The sequence below is a fragment of the Acinonyx jubatus genome, chromosome B1, assembly GCF_027475565.1.
Source record: "Acinonyx jubatus isolate Ajub_Pintada_27869175 chromosome B1, VMU_Ajub_asm_v1.0, whole genome shotgun sequence".
In the NCBI taxonomy this organism is placed as follows: domain Eukaryota; kingdom Metazoa; phylum Chordata; class Mammalia; order Carnivora; family Felidae; genus Acinonyx; species Acinonyx jubatus.
In genome coordinates this window covers 42,402,910-42,416,830 of record NC_069382.1, presented here as the reverse complement: position 1 = coordinate 42,416,830, position 13,921 = coordinate 42,402,910, and the positions used below count along the sequence as shown (strand labels likewise).

The following is a 13,921-nucleotide window of genomic DNA, read 5'->3' as shown; positions in this document are numbered from 1 at the left end:
AGCCCAGTGAATATAGTTCTTGCAAAAGTTTATATTATTATCATTATGTATTTTTACTTGTGTATTCTACTAATTCTACTTATTCTACTAATAGCAATGTGGAAAGTCTAGCTGTTGTAATTTTCGAACTTGTACACTGAAATCAGGAGCACGGTGTGGTCATGGATTATGCTGCAAGAACTGTCAAGTAAGATTTAAGTTTATTAATATCTTCCCAGTATATAATGAATCATGTCTTAGATACCTTAGTACATTTAGACCTATGGCAGTAAGTAAAAATAAGTGAACTTTTTGAAACTAATATTACACTTTATGTTAACTAACTGGAATTTGAATGAAGGGTTAAAAATAAATGAACTTTTCAAATAAACTTTCTTTCAAATAAAGAAAAAATAAACTTTCTTTCAAATAAAGAAAAAGATACTAAATTCAGAATCAGATTTCTGATTTTGTGAACCTTAGTTGGGTATTCAGGTTTCCTTCTTATGGCCATTATTTTGCCATAATATTTATGCTGATGTTCTTAAGCCTTGATTGAGAGCTACCATAAAATTATTCAATATAGATCTCCATTAAAAGGGACTTTTAATTTATTCTATCCAATATTTATATTTTTATAAGTAAAAATATTGTTACTAGTTGTGATAGGTAGCTCTAGGTATGTAACTGAAAGACACAGCAGTTTCCCATAAATATATAAATAATGAAACTCAGTAGAAGTAGCATTTTCCAAATGCTACATTAGCACAAAGTTTAAACTGCAAACTTAACCATTTATTGAAAGATCATTTGATTTAAAGATCACACACTAGTTTATATGTAGAAGATGTTGACTCTTTTCCTGTGTTTTCCTTATTAGCTCCTCCAATATATTTATAACAAATTTGTCATATGAGAATTCGTCTATTACCTACTATGGGTTCTGCATTCTTGATTATCCTTGACTGATGCAGTTTTATGTTATTTTTTTCTAGAATCTTATCATGTTACATTCTTACCTCTGTGATCTTTTTAGTGTCAACTTGAAGTCATGAATTAAGATGTATGAAATAGATGCCTGCTTGGGATTCTTTCTCTCCCTCTCTGTCTGTGCCTCCTTTGCTCATGTTGTTTCTAAAAATAAACATGAAAAAATTAAAAAAATATATAATTAATTTTGAAATAGAACAGTTTTGAAATAAATATTGATAAACACAGCAATCTTAAATGTAATGTTTTATTTTTTGTATTTTAATTTATATTAGATTGAAAGACAAGGTGTTGAATGTAGGAAAGCAAGACATCATGAATGTGATATTGCTGAGTTTTGTAATGGAAGCTCACCAGAATGTCAACCTGATATGACTATACACAATGGACATGTATGTAAACAAAAATATGTGTGTTATGATGGAGTCTGCCAGGATACAGATGCACGGTGTGAGGTCACATTTGGAAAAGGTAATATTGTTTTGTAACGTCTACATAGTTCGTCCTTAATATTTTTATTAACATTATCAAGACAATTGGCAAATATATAATTATACATGCATATTATATTTACATATAGTTATAATATGTACATATACATTTTATAATTCTGTATTACACATATATGTATGTATAATTTAAATTCTATCTATATGTTTAAATTATTTATTCAGTTTAACATCTACATTTTTATTTTTTCAAACTTTATTAAGATATAACTGACAAAGATACATATTTAAGGTATATGAGTTGACGTTTTGCTAAAATAATTTTATGAAATAATTTTGAAATAATTTTGTGAAATAATTGCCACAATCAAGGTACTTAATGTATTAGTTATGTCTATATGCTGAGAAATGAAATTGCTTCATCATAATGTAGTTCATTTTTAGTTTTTGAGGAGTCTGTATATAGTTTTCCATAACTGCTGTACCAACTTCATTCCCAACAACAATGTATAAAGGCTCCCCTTTTTCCACTTGCCAGCACTTGTAATTTTTTTCTTTTTTTTAATACCTGTCTAAAAGGTGTGAGTTGTGGTTTTGATTTACATTTTTCTGATGATTAGTGATGTTGAGCACCTTTTCATATATCTGATGGTCATTTGTATGTCTTCTTTTGAGAAATGTCTATTTAGGTCTTTTGCTCTTTTTACATCTCTATTTGTTTTTGCAATTAAGTTGTATGAGTTATCACATATTTTGTAGATTAACTTTATCAGCTACATGGTTTGAAACTATTTCTCCTGCAGGTCTCATTTTCACTCTCTTGAGTGTTTTCTTTATTAAGAAGTTTTTAGTTGGATGCAGTTCCACTTGTCTACTTTTGTTTTTGCTGCCTGTGCTCCCTTGTCATATCTAAAATACCATTTTCTAGACCAATGTTCAGGAGCTTTTCCCATTTTCTTCTAGTAGTTTTACGGTTTCAGGTCTTAAGTATAAGTCCATCCAGACCCTCATGCCCAGTCTGCAGCTTTATTGAGATATAATTGACATATAACATTGTGTCATTTTAAAGTGTATACCATGTTGATTTGATATGCTTATAATTGCAAAATGATTACCACCATATTGTTAGCTAACACCTCCAACATGTCACATAATTACCATTTCCTTTTTGTAGTGAGAACATTAAAATCTTCTCTTCTAATTACTTTCAAGTATATAATACAGCATTAAGTATAAACATCATGTTGTTCATTAGATCCCCGGAACTTATTCATCTTATAGCTAGAAATTTGTCCCCTTTGACAAACATCTCTCCCTTTCCCCCACCTCCCAGCTTGTAGTAATCACAACTGTACTCTCCATTTCTATGAGTTCAGTTTTTTTAAGTGATTTCGCATGTAAGTAATATTATAGAGCATTTGTCTTTCCTTGCCTGACTTATTTCCCATAGCATAATGCCCACAAGTTTATCCATTTGGTGAAGATGGCTTCTTCCTCATGACTGAATAAATTTCATTTTATATAAATACTATATTTTCTTTACCTATCCATCATTGACAGACACTTAGATTATTTCCATATCTTGTCTATTGTGAATAATGCTGATATAAATATAAGTGTGCAGATACCTATTCAAAATCCTGTTTTCATTTCCTTTGGACATGAACTGGATTAGAAATGGGTTGCTGGATCATATTGTAGTTCTACTTTTAACTTTTTGAGGAACCTACGTACTGCCTAATCATGGTGGTTGTACCAATTTACCTTTTCACCAACAGTGCATAAGTGTTTCATTTTCCCCACATCTTCACCAACATTTGTTATTTCTTGAGTTTTTGATGAGAGCCATTCTAATAGATGTAAGGAGTTATCTCATTGTGGATTTGGTTTCCATTTCTCTGATATTAGTGATATATTGAGTATATTTCATGTACCTGTTGGCTATTTTTATGTCTTTGAAAATTATTGTATTCCTTTGTTCTTAAATTTTAAATCAAATTGCTTGAGTTTTTGCTATTGAGGTTTATGAGTTCTTTATATATTTTTGAAATTTCCCATACCCAGATACATGATTTGCAGATATTCTCTCCCATCCCATAGATTGTCTTCATTTTTTGGTTGTTTCTTTTGGTATGCAGGAGCCTTTTAGTTTGATGAAGTCCCACTTATTATTTTTTACTTTTGTTGCTTGTGCTTTGGTATCTTATGTAAAAAGTCATTGCCAAAAACAATGTCCATGTCAATGCTTTTTCCCTATGTCATTTTCTAGAATTTTTATGGTGTCAGTTCTTACATTTAAATCTTTATTTCAAGTTAATTTTTGTGAGTTGTGTCAGCTAGGGGTTTAATTCTTTTGCATATGAATATCGTGTTTTCCCAGTGTCATTTGTGGAATAGATTCTCCTTTCCCCATTGAGTATTCTTGGCTCCCTCATCCAATATTAGTTGAGCATATACATGGAGTTTGGTTCTAGGCTCTCTGTTTTGTTCCATTAGTCTGTGTCTATTCTTATACCAGTACCATACTGTTAAAATTATTACAGCTTTGGAGTATAAGTGAAATCAGGAATTGTGTTCCTCTAGTTTTATTTTGTCTCAAGATTGCTTTGGCTTCTCAAAATCCCTGTGGGTCCATACACATTTTAGGATTTTTTTTTCTATTTCTATGAAAAATGCCATTGGAATTTTGATATAAATTGCATTGAAACTATAGATGGTATTGGGTAGTATTGACATTTTAACACTATTAATTTGTCTGATTCATGAACACAGGATAGCTTTCCTTTGTATCTTACTAGATTTTTTCATGAAAGTCTTGTAGTTTTCAGAGTACAGATCTCAAACTTACTTGGTTAAATTTATTTTAAAGTATTTTATTGATTTTGATGCTGGTGAGAATGGTATTGTTATCTTTATTTCTTTTTCAGCTGTTTTGTTGTTAGTGTATAGAAATTCAAATGATTTCTATATGTTGATTCTGTAACCTGAAAATTTATCGAATTTATTAGTTCTAACACCTTTTTGATGGGGTCTTTAGGACTTTCTCTATATAAGATTATATTTTCTGCAAAGACAGTTTTACTTCTTCCTTTTCAGTTTGGATGCCCTTTATTTCCTTTTCTTCCCTGACAGCTCTCACTATGACTTCCAGTACTATTTTGAGTAGGAGTGGTATGAATGAGCACCTTTGTCTTTTTCCTGATCTTAGGGGAAAAGCTTTCAACCTTTCCAATTGTGTCTGATGCTGGCTGTGGCATTTATTGTGTTAAGGTATGTTCCTTCTGTACTCAATTTGTTGATTATTTTTTATCATGAAAGGATGTTGTATTTTGTTAAATGCTTTTTCTATATTTATTAAGAGGATTTTGTGATCTTTTATCATTCTTTCTGTTAATGTGGTGTATTACATTTATTGATATGCATATGTTGAACTATCTTTGCATTCCAGAGATAAATACCATTTGAGTATGGTGTTTGGTACCTTTTAAAAAAATGTAATTTATTGTCAAATTGTCTTACATACAATACCCAGTGCTTATCCCAACAGGTGTCCTCCTCAATGCCCATCATCCACTTTCCCATCTGCCCTATCCCCCACCAACTCAGTTTTTTTCTCTATATTTAAGAGTATCTTATGGTTTGCCTCTCTCCCTCTCTTTTTATAATTTTTCCCCCTTTCTCTTTCCCCATGGTCTTCTCTGAAGTTTCTAAAGATCCACATATGAGTGAAAACACATGATTATCTGTCTTTCTCTGACTATTTCACTTAGCGTAATACCCTCCAGTTCCATCATGTTGCTGCAATGGCATGATTTTATTCTTTCTCATTACTAAGTAGTATTCCATTGTATATATGAACCACATCTTCCTTATCCATTCATCAGTTGATGGACATTTAGGCTCTTTCCATAATTTGGCTATAATTGAAAGAACTGCTATAAACATTGGGGTACATGTGCCCCTATACATCAGCACTCCTGTATCCCTTGGGTAAATTGGCTAGCTAGCAGTGTTATTGCTGGGTCATAGGGTAGTTCTATTTTTAATTTTTTGAGGAACTTCCACACTGTTTTCCAGAGCGGCTGCACCAGTTTGCATTCCCACCAACAGTGTAAGAGGGTTCCTGTTTCTCCACATCCTCACCAGCATCTGTTGTTTCCTGAGTTGTTCATTTTAGCCACTCTGACTGGTGTGAGGTGGTATCTCAGTGTGGTTTTGATTTGTATTTCCTTGATGATGAGTGACGTTGAGCATCGTTTCATATGTCTGTTGGCCATCTGGATGTCTTCTTTGGAAAAGTGTCTATTCATGTCTTCTGCCCATTTCTTCACTGGATTATTTGTTTTTTGGATGTTGATTTTGATAAATTCTTTATAGATTGTGGATACTAGCCCTTTATCTGATATGTAATTTGCAAATACCTTTTCCCATTCCGTTGGTTTCCTTTTAGTTTTGTTGATTGTTTCCTTTGTAGTGCAGAAGTTCTTTATCTTGATGAGGTCCCAATAGTTCACTTTTGCCTTTAATTCCCTTGTCTTTGGAGATGTGTCAAGTAAGAAATTGCTGCAGCTGAGGTCAAAGAGGTTTTTTCCTGCTTTCTCCTCTAGGGTTTTGATGGTTTCCTTGTCTCACATTCAGGTCTTTCATCCATTTTGAGTTTATTTTTTGTGTATGGTGTAAGAAAGTGATCTAGTTTCATTCTTCTGCATGTTGCTGTCCAGTTGTCCCATCATCATCTTTATTCCATTGCATATTCTTTCCTGCTTTTTGCTAAAGAGACTGTCTTTGATCCATTGGATACTCTTTCCTGCTTTGTCAAAGATTAGTTGGCTATACATTTGTGGATCTATTTCTGGTTCTCTATTCTATTTCATTGGTCTATGTGTCTGTTTTTGTGCCAGTACCATAATGTTTTGATGATTACAGCTTTGTAGTAGAGGCTAAAGTCTGGGTTTGTGATGCCTCCTGCTTTGGTTTTCTTCTTCAGTATTACTTTGGCTATTTGGGGTCTTTTGTTGTTCCATACAGATTTTAGGATTTCTTGTTCTAGCTTTGAGAAGAATGCTGGTGGTACAATTTTTATTGGGATTTCATTGAGTGTGTAGATTACTTTGGATAGTATTGATATTTTAACTATTTATTCTTCCAATCCATGAGCATGGAATGCTTTTCCATTTATTTGTGTCATCTTCAATTTCCTTCATAAGCTTTCTGTAGTTTTCAGCATACAGATATTTTACATCTTTGGTTAGGTTTATTCCTAGGTATTTTATGGTTCTTGGTGCAGTTGTGAATGGGATAAGTTTCTTTATTTCTCTTTCTGTTCCTTCATTATTGGTGTATAAAAATGCAACTGATTTTTGTACATTGATTTTGTACCCCGTGACTTTGCTGAATTCATGTATCAGTTCTAGCAGTCTTTTGGTGGAGTCTGTCGGGTTTTCTGTGTAGAGTATCATGTCGTCTGCAAAAAGTGAAAGTTTGACTTCTTCTTTGCCAATTTGGATGCCTGTTATTTCATTTTGTTGTTTGATTGCTGATGCTAGGACTTCCAACACTATGTTAAACAACAGTGGTGAGAGTGGACATCCCTGTCATGTTCCTGCTCTCAGGGGGAAAGCTCTCAGTTTTTCCCAATTGAGGATATTAGCTGTGGACTTTTCATATATGGCTTTTATGATGTTTAAGTATGTTCCTTCTATCCCGACTTTCTTGAGGGTTTTTATTAAGAAAGGGTGCTATATTTTGTCAAATGCTTTTTCTGCATCGATTGACAGGATCATATGGTTCTTATCCTTTCTTTTGATGTATCACATTGATTGATTTGAGAATATTGAATGAGCCCTGTAGCCCAGGAATCCCATTTGGTCATGGTGAATAATTCTTTTTGTATGTTGTTGAATTCAATTTGCTAGTATCTTGTTCAGAATTTTTGCATCCATGTTCATCGGGGATATTGGCCTGTGGTCCTCCTTTTTTGTGGGGTCCCTGTCTGGCTTGGGAATCAAGGTAGTGCTGGCTTCATAGTATGATTACGGAAGTTTTCTTCCATTTTTATTTTTTGGACCAGCTTGAGAAGGATAGATATTAACTATGCTTTAAATGTCTGGTAGAATTCCCCAGGGAAACCATCTAGTCCTGGACTCTTATTTGTTGGGAGATTTTTGATAGCTGATTCAATTTCTTTACTAGTTATGGGTCTGTTCAAATTTTCTATTTCTTCCCCTTTGAGTTTTGGTAGTGTGTGGGTGATTAGTAATTTGTCCTTTCTTCCAGGTTGTCCAGTTTGTTGGCATATAATTTTTCATAGTATTCTCTGATAATTGCTTATATTTCAAGGGATTAGTTGTAATAAATCCATTTTCATTCATGATTTTATCTATTTGGGTCCTCTGAGAAGCCTGGCTAGAGGTTTATCAATTTTGTTTATTTTTTCAAAAAACCAACTCTTGGTTTCATTGATCTGTTCTACTGTTATGGTTTTTTGTTTTTTGTTTTTTGTTTTTTTGGATTCTATATTGCTTATTTCTGCTCTGGTCTTTATTATTTCTCTTCTTCTGCTGGCTTTGGGGTTTCTTTGCTGTTCTGCTTGTAGTTCCTTTAGATGTGCTGTTAGATTCTGTATTTGGGATTTTTCTTGTGTCTTGACATAGGTCTGGATTGCAATGCATTTTCCTCTTAGGACTGCCTTTACTGCATCCCAAAGGGTTTGGATTGTTGTGTTTTCATTTTCGTTTGTTTCCATATATTTTTTGATTTCTTCTTTAATTGCATGGTTGACCCATTTGTTCTTTAGTAGGATGTTCTTTAACATCCATGCATTTGGAGGTTTTTCAGACTTTTTCCTGTGGTTGATTTCAAGTTTCATAGCATTCTGATCTGAAAGTGTGCATGGTATGGTCTCAGTTCTTTTATATTTATTGAGGGGTGTTTTGTGACCCAGTATGTGATCTATCTTGGAGAATGTTCCATGTGTATTCGAGATGAATGCTTATTCTGCTGCTTTGGGATGAAAAGTTCAATATATATGTCTGTTAAGTCCATCTGGTTCAGTGTATCATTCAGGGCCATTGTTTCTTTATTGACTTTCTGTCTAGATGATCTGTCCATTGTTGTAAGTGGAGTATTAAAGTCCCCTGTAATTACCTATAAGATCTTACCTATAAGATCGCTTATGTTTGTGATTAATTGTTTTATATATTTGGGTGCTTCCAAATTGTTAGCTCTTCTTGATGGATAGACCCCATAATTACTATATAATGCCCTTCTTCATCTCTTGTTACAGCCTTTAGTTTAAAATCTAGTTATCTTATAGAAGTATGGCTACTCCAGCTTTCTTTTGACTTCCAGTAGCATGATAGATGGTTCTCAATCCCCTCACTTTCATTCTGAAGGTGTCCTCAGGTCTAAAATGGGTCTCTTGTAGACAGAAAATAAATGGGTCTTATTTTTTAATCCATTCTGATACACTATATTTTTTTATCGGAGCGTTGAGTCCATTTACATTGTGTTAATATTGAAAGACATGGGTTTAGAGTCATTGTGTTATCTGTAGGTTTCATGCTTGTAGTAATGTCTCCTGTCCTTTGTGGTCCTTGCAACATTTCACTCACAGAGTCCCTCTTAGGATCTCTTGTAGGGCTGGTTTAGTGGTGATAAATTCCTTCAGTTTTTGTTGGTTTGGGAAACCCTTTATCTCTCCTTCTATTCTGAATGACAGGCTTGCTGGATAAAGGACTTTTGGCTGCATATTTTTCCTGTTCATCACATTGAAGATTTCCTGCCATTCCTTTCTGGCCTGCCACGTTTCAGTAGATAGGTCTGCTACTTCCCGTATGTGTCTACCCTTGTATGTTAAGGCCTGTTTATCCCTAGCTGCTTTCAAAATTCTCTCTTTATCTTTGTATTTTGCCAGTTTCACTATGATATGTCGTCCAGAAGATCGATTCAAGTTACATCTGAAGGGAGTTCTCTGTGCCTCCTGGATTTCAGTGTCCATTTCCTTCCCCATATTGGGGAAGTTCCCAGCTACGATTTGTTCAAGTATATTTTGGCCTTTTCTCTCTCTTTTCTTCTTCTGGAATTCCTATGATATGGATATTGTTCTGTTTCATTGAATCACTTTGTTCTCTAATTCTCCCCTCATGATCCAGATTTTAAAAAATTTTTTTCTCAGCTTCCTCTTTTTCCATAATTTTATCTTCTAGTTCACCTATTCTCCCCTCTTCCTCTTCAGTCCTCGCTGTGACCACCTCCATTTTATTTTGCACCTCATTTATAGCATTTTTAATTCATCAGTACTATTTTTATTTCCTTGATCTCTGCAGCAATAGATTCTCACTGTCTTCTATGCTTTTTTTCAAGCCCAGCGATTAATCTTATGACTATTATTCTAAATTCTTGTTCAGTTATATTGTTTATATCTGTTTTGGTCAATTCTTTAGCTGTCATTTTTTCCTGGAATTTCTTTTGAGGAGAATTCTTCCATTTTTTCATTTTGGCTAGTTTTCTGTCCCTTACGTGTTTTATTTATTTACTTATTTAAAAAAATTTTTTACACATATTTATTTTTGATAGAGACAGAACACAAGTGGGGGAGGGGCAGAGAGAGAAGGAGACACAGAATCCGAAGCAGGCTCCAGGCTCTGAGCTGTCAGCACAGAGCCCGATGCAGGGCTCAAACCCATAAACCACGAGATCATGACCTGAGCTGAAGTTGCATGCTTAACCGACTGAGCCACCCAGGTGCCCCTGTCTCTTATGTGTTTTAAAAGCTTGTTATATGCCCTGCACCTGCGAGCACTACTATATTAAAGAGGGGTCATACACTGTCCTGGGCCTGGACCTTCAGGAGGTATTTTTTTGAGAGTGTTACTTGCTCTCTATTGTGACTTTGGTTACTTTATCTCCCTATGTGTAGTGATGTTTTGGACCCTCTACCAGGTGTGCTTTGATTTATTCATTGAAGTAACCCTGGAAAAAAAAATAAACAGACAAACAAACAAAAAACAAACAAAACAAAAACACTCAAACACACAAACAAAAACCAAATAAACAACCAGAAACACCAGCTACAAGTAAACAAGAGGGTGGAGGTGTTGCTGATGAAAGAGGCCTTATCCCATACAAAGAGAGAAATGACAGCGGTGGGGAAAAAAGAAAGAATAAAAATTGACTAGAGAAACTATATGGCTTAATCCAGAGAGAGAGAGAAAGGAAAATAAGGAGGTAGGGAAAAAGGAAAGGAAAATAAAGTTATTCAGACAGAGAAATTATACGGCTTAATCTAGAGAGAGAGAACAGAGAATAAAGACGGAGGTGTGGAACATGTAACAAGAGGATGGATTAAATATGTCTGCTTAAAGAAACCAACAGCCAGACTAGAGGAGAGAAGAGATAAGAATGAGACAAGGAAGGAAGAATGTATCTATATAATAAAAACTGTCAGAATTAAATCAGGCAATGCAGCAGCGCTGGTCTGGAGGAGGGGCGGTCTGGTTCATCAGCATCTATTCTGCTCCAGTAGATTTGCAGTTACCAGGCTCAGAGGGGTGTGGTTTGGTGTAGACAGGTCCCGCCTCCACTGTGGGCCCCTCAGAAGGGGCCCTGTGGGCCCTGAGACCCCACCTCAGTGGTGGTGGGGAGAAAAATGGCAATCCCCCAGTCTCTCCTCCATGGATTTGGTGTCCCACACCACTCTGTTTGAGCCATCCTTACTGTGCCACAGGCACAAAGGAGGCGGTTTGTCTCACTCTGCCAACTTGTGTGCTCTGGCACTTGGTTGGGATTTAAACTCTTGCTCCGCTCGCCCCAGTATTGGGGAAGTGCCACTCTGCACCGCCCAATATGTGGCCCCTAGCTGGTGGTTACAGGCAGGCTTTGTCCTGTCCCACAGCACTCCAGGGAGGGGACTGCTTTCTCCTAGTGTGGACTGTGCCCCTGACCTAGCCACCGAGCCCCAGGCTGGCTCCCCTTCTCCCCAGGTGTGTGATCAGGGCAGCTGGCCCCAGTCCAGAGAAAGCCCCTCATTTAGAGACTGGATCTTTCTCCATCCCAGGCTGAGATTTTTGTCTTGTCCAGATATAGTCCTATGCTGCCCAGCTTCTCTTTCTCTTCCCTTTGTCTTTCCACAGAAAGGGATCCCTCCCCTCCCTTCGTTTTCTCTCTCACAGTTCACAATCACACACCTATGGCCCATTAGATTGTCCCAGTGGGTTCCTGGAAGCACGACTGCCTGTTTTCCTCCCAGACTCTTGGGGTTCAAAGTTCTTTGGCTTCAACATTTCTTTGTTTGAGAGACAAGGGAAGTTTGGATCTCCCTACTTCTCCGCCATGTTCTTGTGTTTGGTTCTTTAATGTTCTGTTGAATTCAGTTTGGCAATATTTTGTTGAGAATTTTTACATCTATATTCACGAGAGATGTTGGTCTGTAGTTATTGTCTTTTTGATGTTTATTTATTTATTTTGAGATACAGCACACAAGCAATGGAGGGGCAGAGAGAGGGAGAGAGAGAGAGAATCCTAAGAAGGCTCTGTGCTGTCAGCATAGAGCCTGATGCAGGGGTCAAACTCATGTACCATGAGATGGCCAAAATCAAGAGATGGCCACTTAACTGACTGAATGTCACCCAGGCGCCCAAAGTCTGTAGTTTTCTTTTCTTGTAGTGTTCTCATTTGGCTTTGGTATCAAGATAAAGCTGGCCTCATACAATGAGTGTGGAAATTTTCTCTCATTTTCAGTTTTTTGGAAAAGTTTGAGAATGATTGGCATTAATTCTTCTTTAAGTATTTGGTATAATCCACCAAGGAAACCATATGATTTGGGCTTTTCTGTGTTGGGAAGTTTTTGATTACTAATTCTCTCCCATTACTTATTACTGGTTGGTTCTAATTTTGTATTTTTTTGTGATTTAGTATTGGTTGGTTATGTTTCCAGGAACTTATCTATTTTTTCTAGGTTATCCAATTTGTCGGCATATAATTGTTCTTAATAGTCACTGATGATCCTTTGCATGCTTATGATATCAATTATAATGTCTCTTTAATTATGATTATTTATTTGAATCTTCTTTTTTTCATACTCTAGCTAGATATTTGTCAATTTTGGGTGTCTTTTCAAGAAACCAACTCTTATTTTGTTAATCTTTTTGTTTTTCTCATCCTTATTTAACTTATTTCTGCTCTGATCTTTGTTATTTCTTTCCATCTTCTGATTTGGAGCTTGTTTGTTCTTTTCTTTTTCCTTGAGGTATAGAGAATTAGGTTGTTTGTTTGAGACCTTTCTTTTTTATTATATGGAGGTGTTTATTGCTGTAAACTTCCTTCTTACAACTGCTTTGCAGAATTCCATAGATTTTGATATGTTGTTCTTCCATTTTCATTTGTTTCAGGATATTTTTTTAATTTCATGTTTGATTTCTTCTTTGACCCACTGGTTGTTTCAGAGAATTTCCTCTAATTTCCACATATTGGTAAGTTTTCCACCTTTCCTTCTATTATTAATTTTTAGTTTCATACCATTGTTGTTTAAAAAGATACTTTGTATGATTTCAGTCTTCTTAAATTGCTAAGACTTGTTTTATGATGAATCATATGATCTATCCTGGAGAATGTTCTATGCACACTTGAGAAGAATGTGTATTCTGCTGCTGATGAATGAAATACTCTGTATGTGTCTGTTAAATACATTTGGTCCTAAGTCTGGTCCTAGTTCAGCTTGTCCTTGTTGATTTTCTGTCTGGATATCTATCCATTGTAGAAAGTGGAATATTTTTATTATTTTTTAAAGATTTTTTAAATGTTTATTTATTTTTGAGAGAGAGAAAATGTTCAAGCAGGGGAGGGACAGAGAGAGAGGGAGACACAGGATCGCAAGCAGGCTGTAGGCTCTGAGCTGTCAGTGCAGAGCCCGACATGGGACATGAACCCACAAACTGTGAGATAATGACTTGTGCTGAAGTTGGTTGTTTAACCAACTGAGCTACCCAGGAACCCCAGAAAGTGGAATATTTAATGTATTGTTGTCTGTTTCTCCCTTCAATTTTGTTAGTGTTTGCTTATGATATTTAGGTACTCCAATGTTGGGTGCATATATATTTATGATTGTTGTATCTTCTTGATGAATTGACTGCCTTTTCGTGGTATAATGACCTTTATTTTTCTTGTTGCCATTTTTGGCTTAAAGTCAATTTTGTTTGATATAAGTGTAGCTATCTCTGCTTGCTTGTTTTCCACTTGCATGGAAAATCTTTTTCCTTTCCTTTATGTTTGCTTATGTGTGTCCTTATAGATGAAGTGATTCTTTTATGGGCAGCATATACTTGTTTTTTTTACCTGTTCAGCAATTCTGTGTCTTTTGATTAGAAAATTTAGTCCATTTGCATTTGAGTAATTATGGATAGGTAAGGACTTACTAATTCTATTTTGTTAGTTGTTATTTTCCTATTTTGTAGTTTCCTTGTTTCTTCCTCTCTTAATATCTTCCTTTGTGAATTTGTGATTTT

The 13,921-nt window shown here is 35.3% G+C and overlaps 1 protein-coding gene across 14 annotated transcripts in view; it reads left to right on the top strand.

Moving 5' to 3' along the window:
* Window positions 1-13,921, top strand: part of ADAM32 (ADAM metallopeptidase domain 32) — a 181,899-nt gene that overhangs the window by 85,344 nt on the left and 82,634 nt on the right. For all 14 annotated transcript variants that reach the window (XR_003424269.2, XR_008295984.1, XR_008295983.1 and 11 more), the window contains 2 exons: window positions 95-187; window positions 1,245-1,440. Coding sequence is in view for 8 of the 14 variants with exons in the window: in XM_027070979.2 (XP_026926780.1) it covers window positions 95-187; window positions 1,245-1,440 (289 nt within the window). In the remaining 6 variants the exon portion in view is untranslated. The remainder of the gene's footprint in view (window positions 1-94; window positions 188-1,244; window positions 1,441-13,921) is intronic.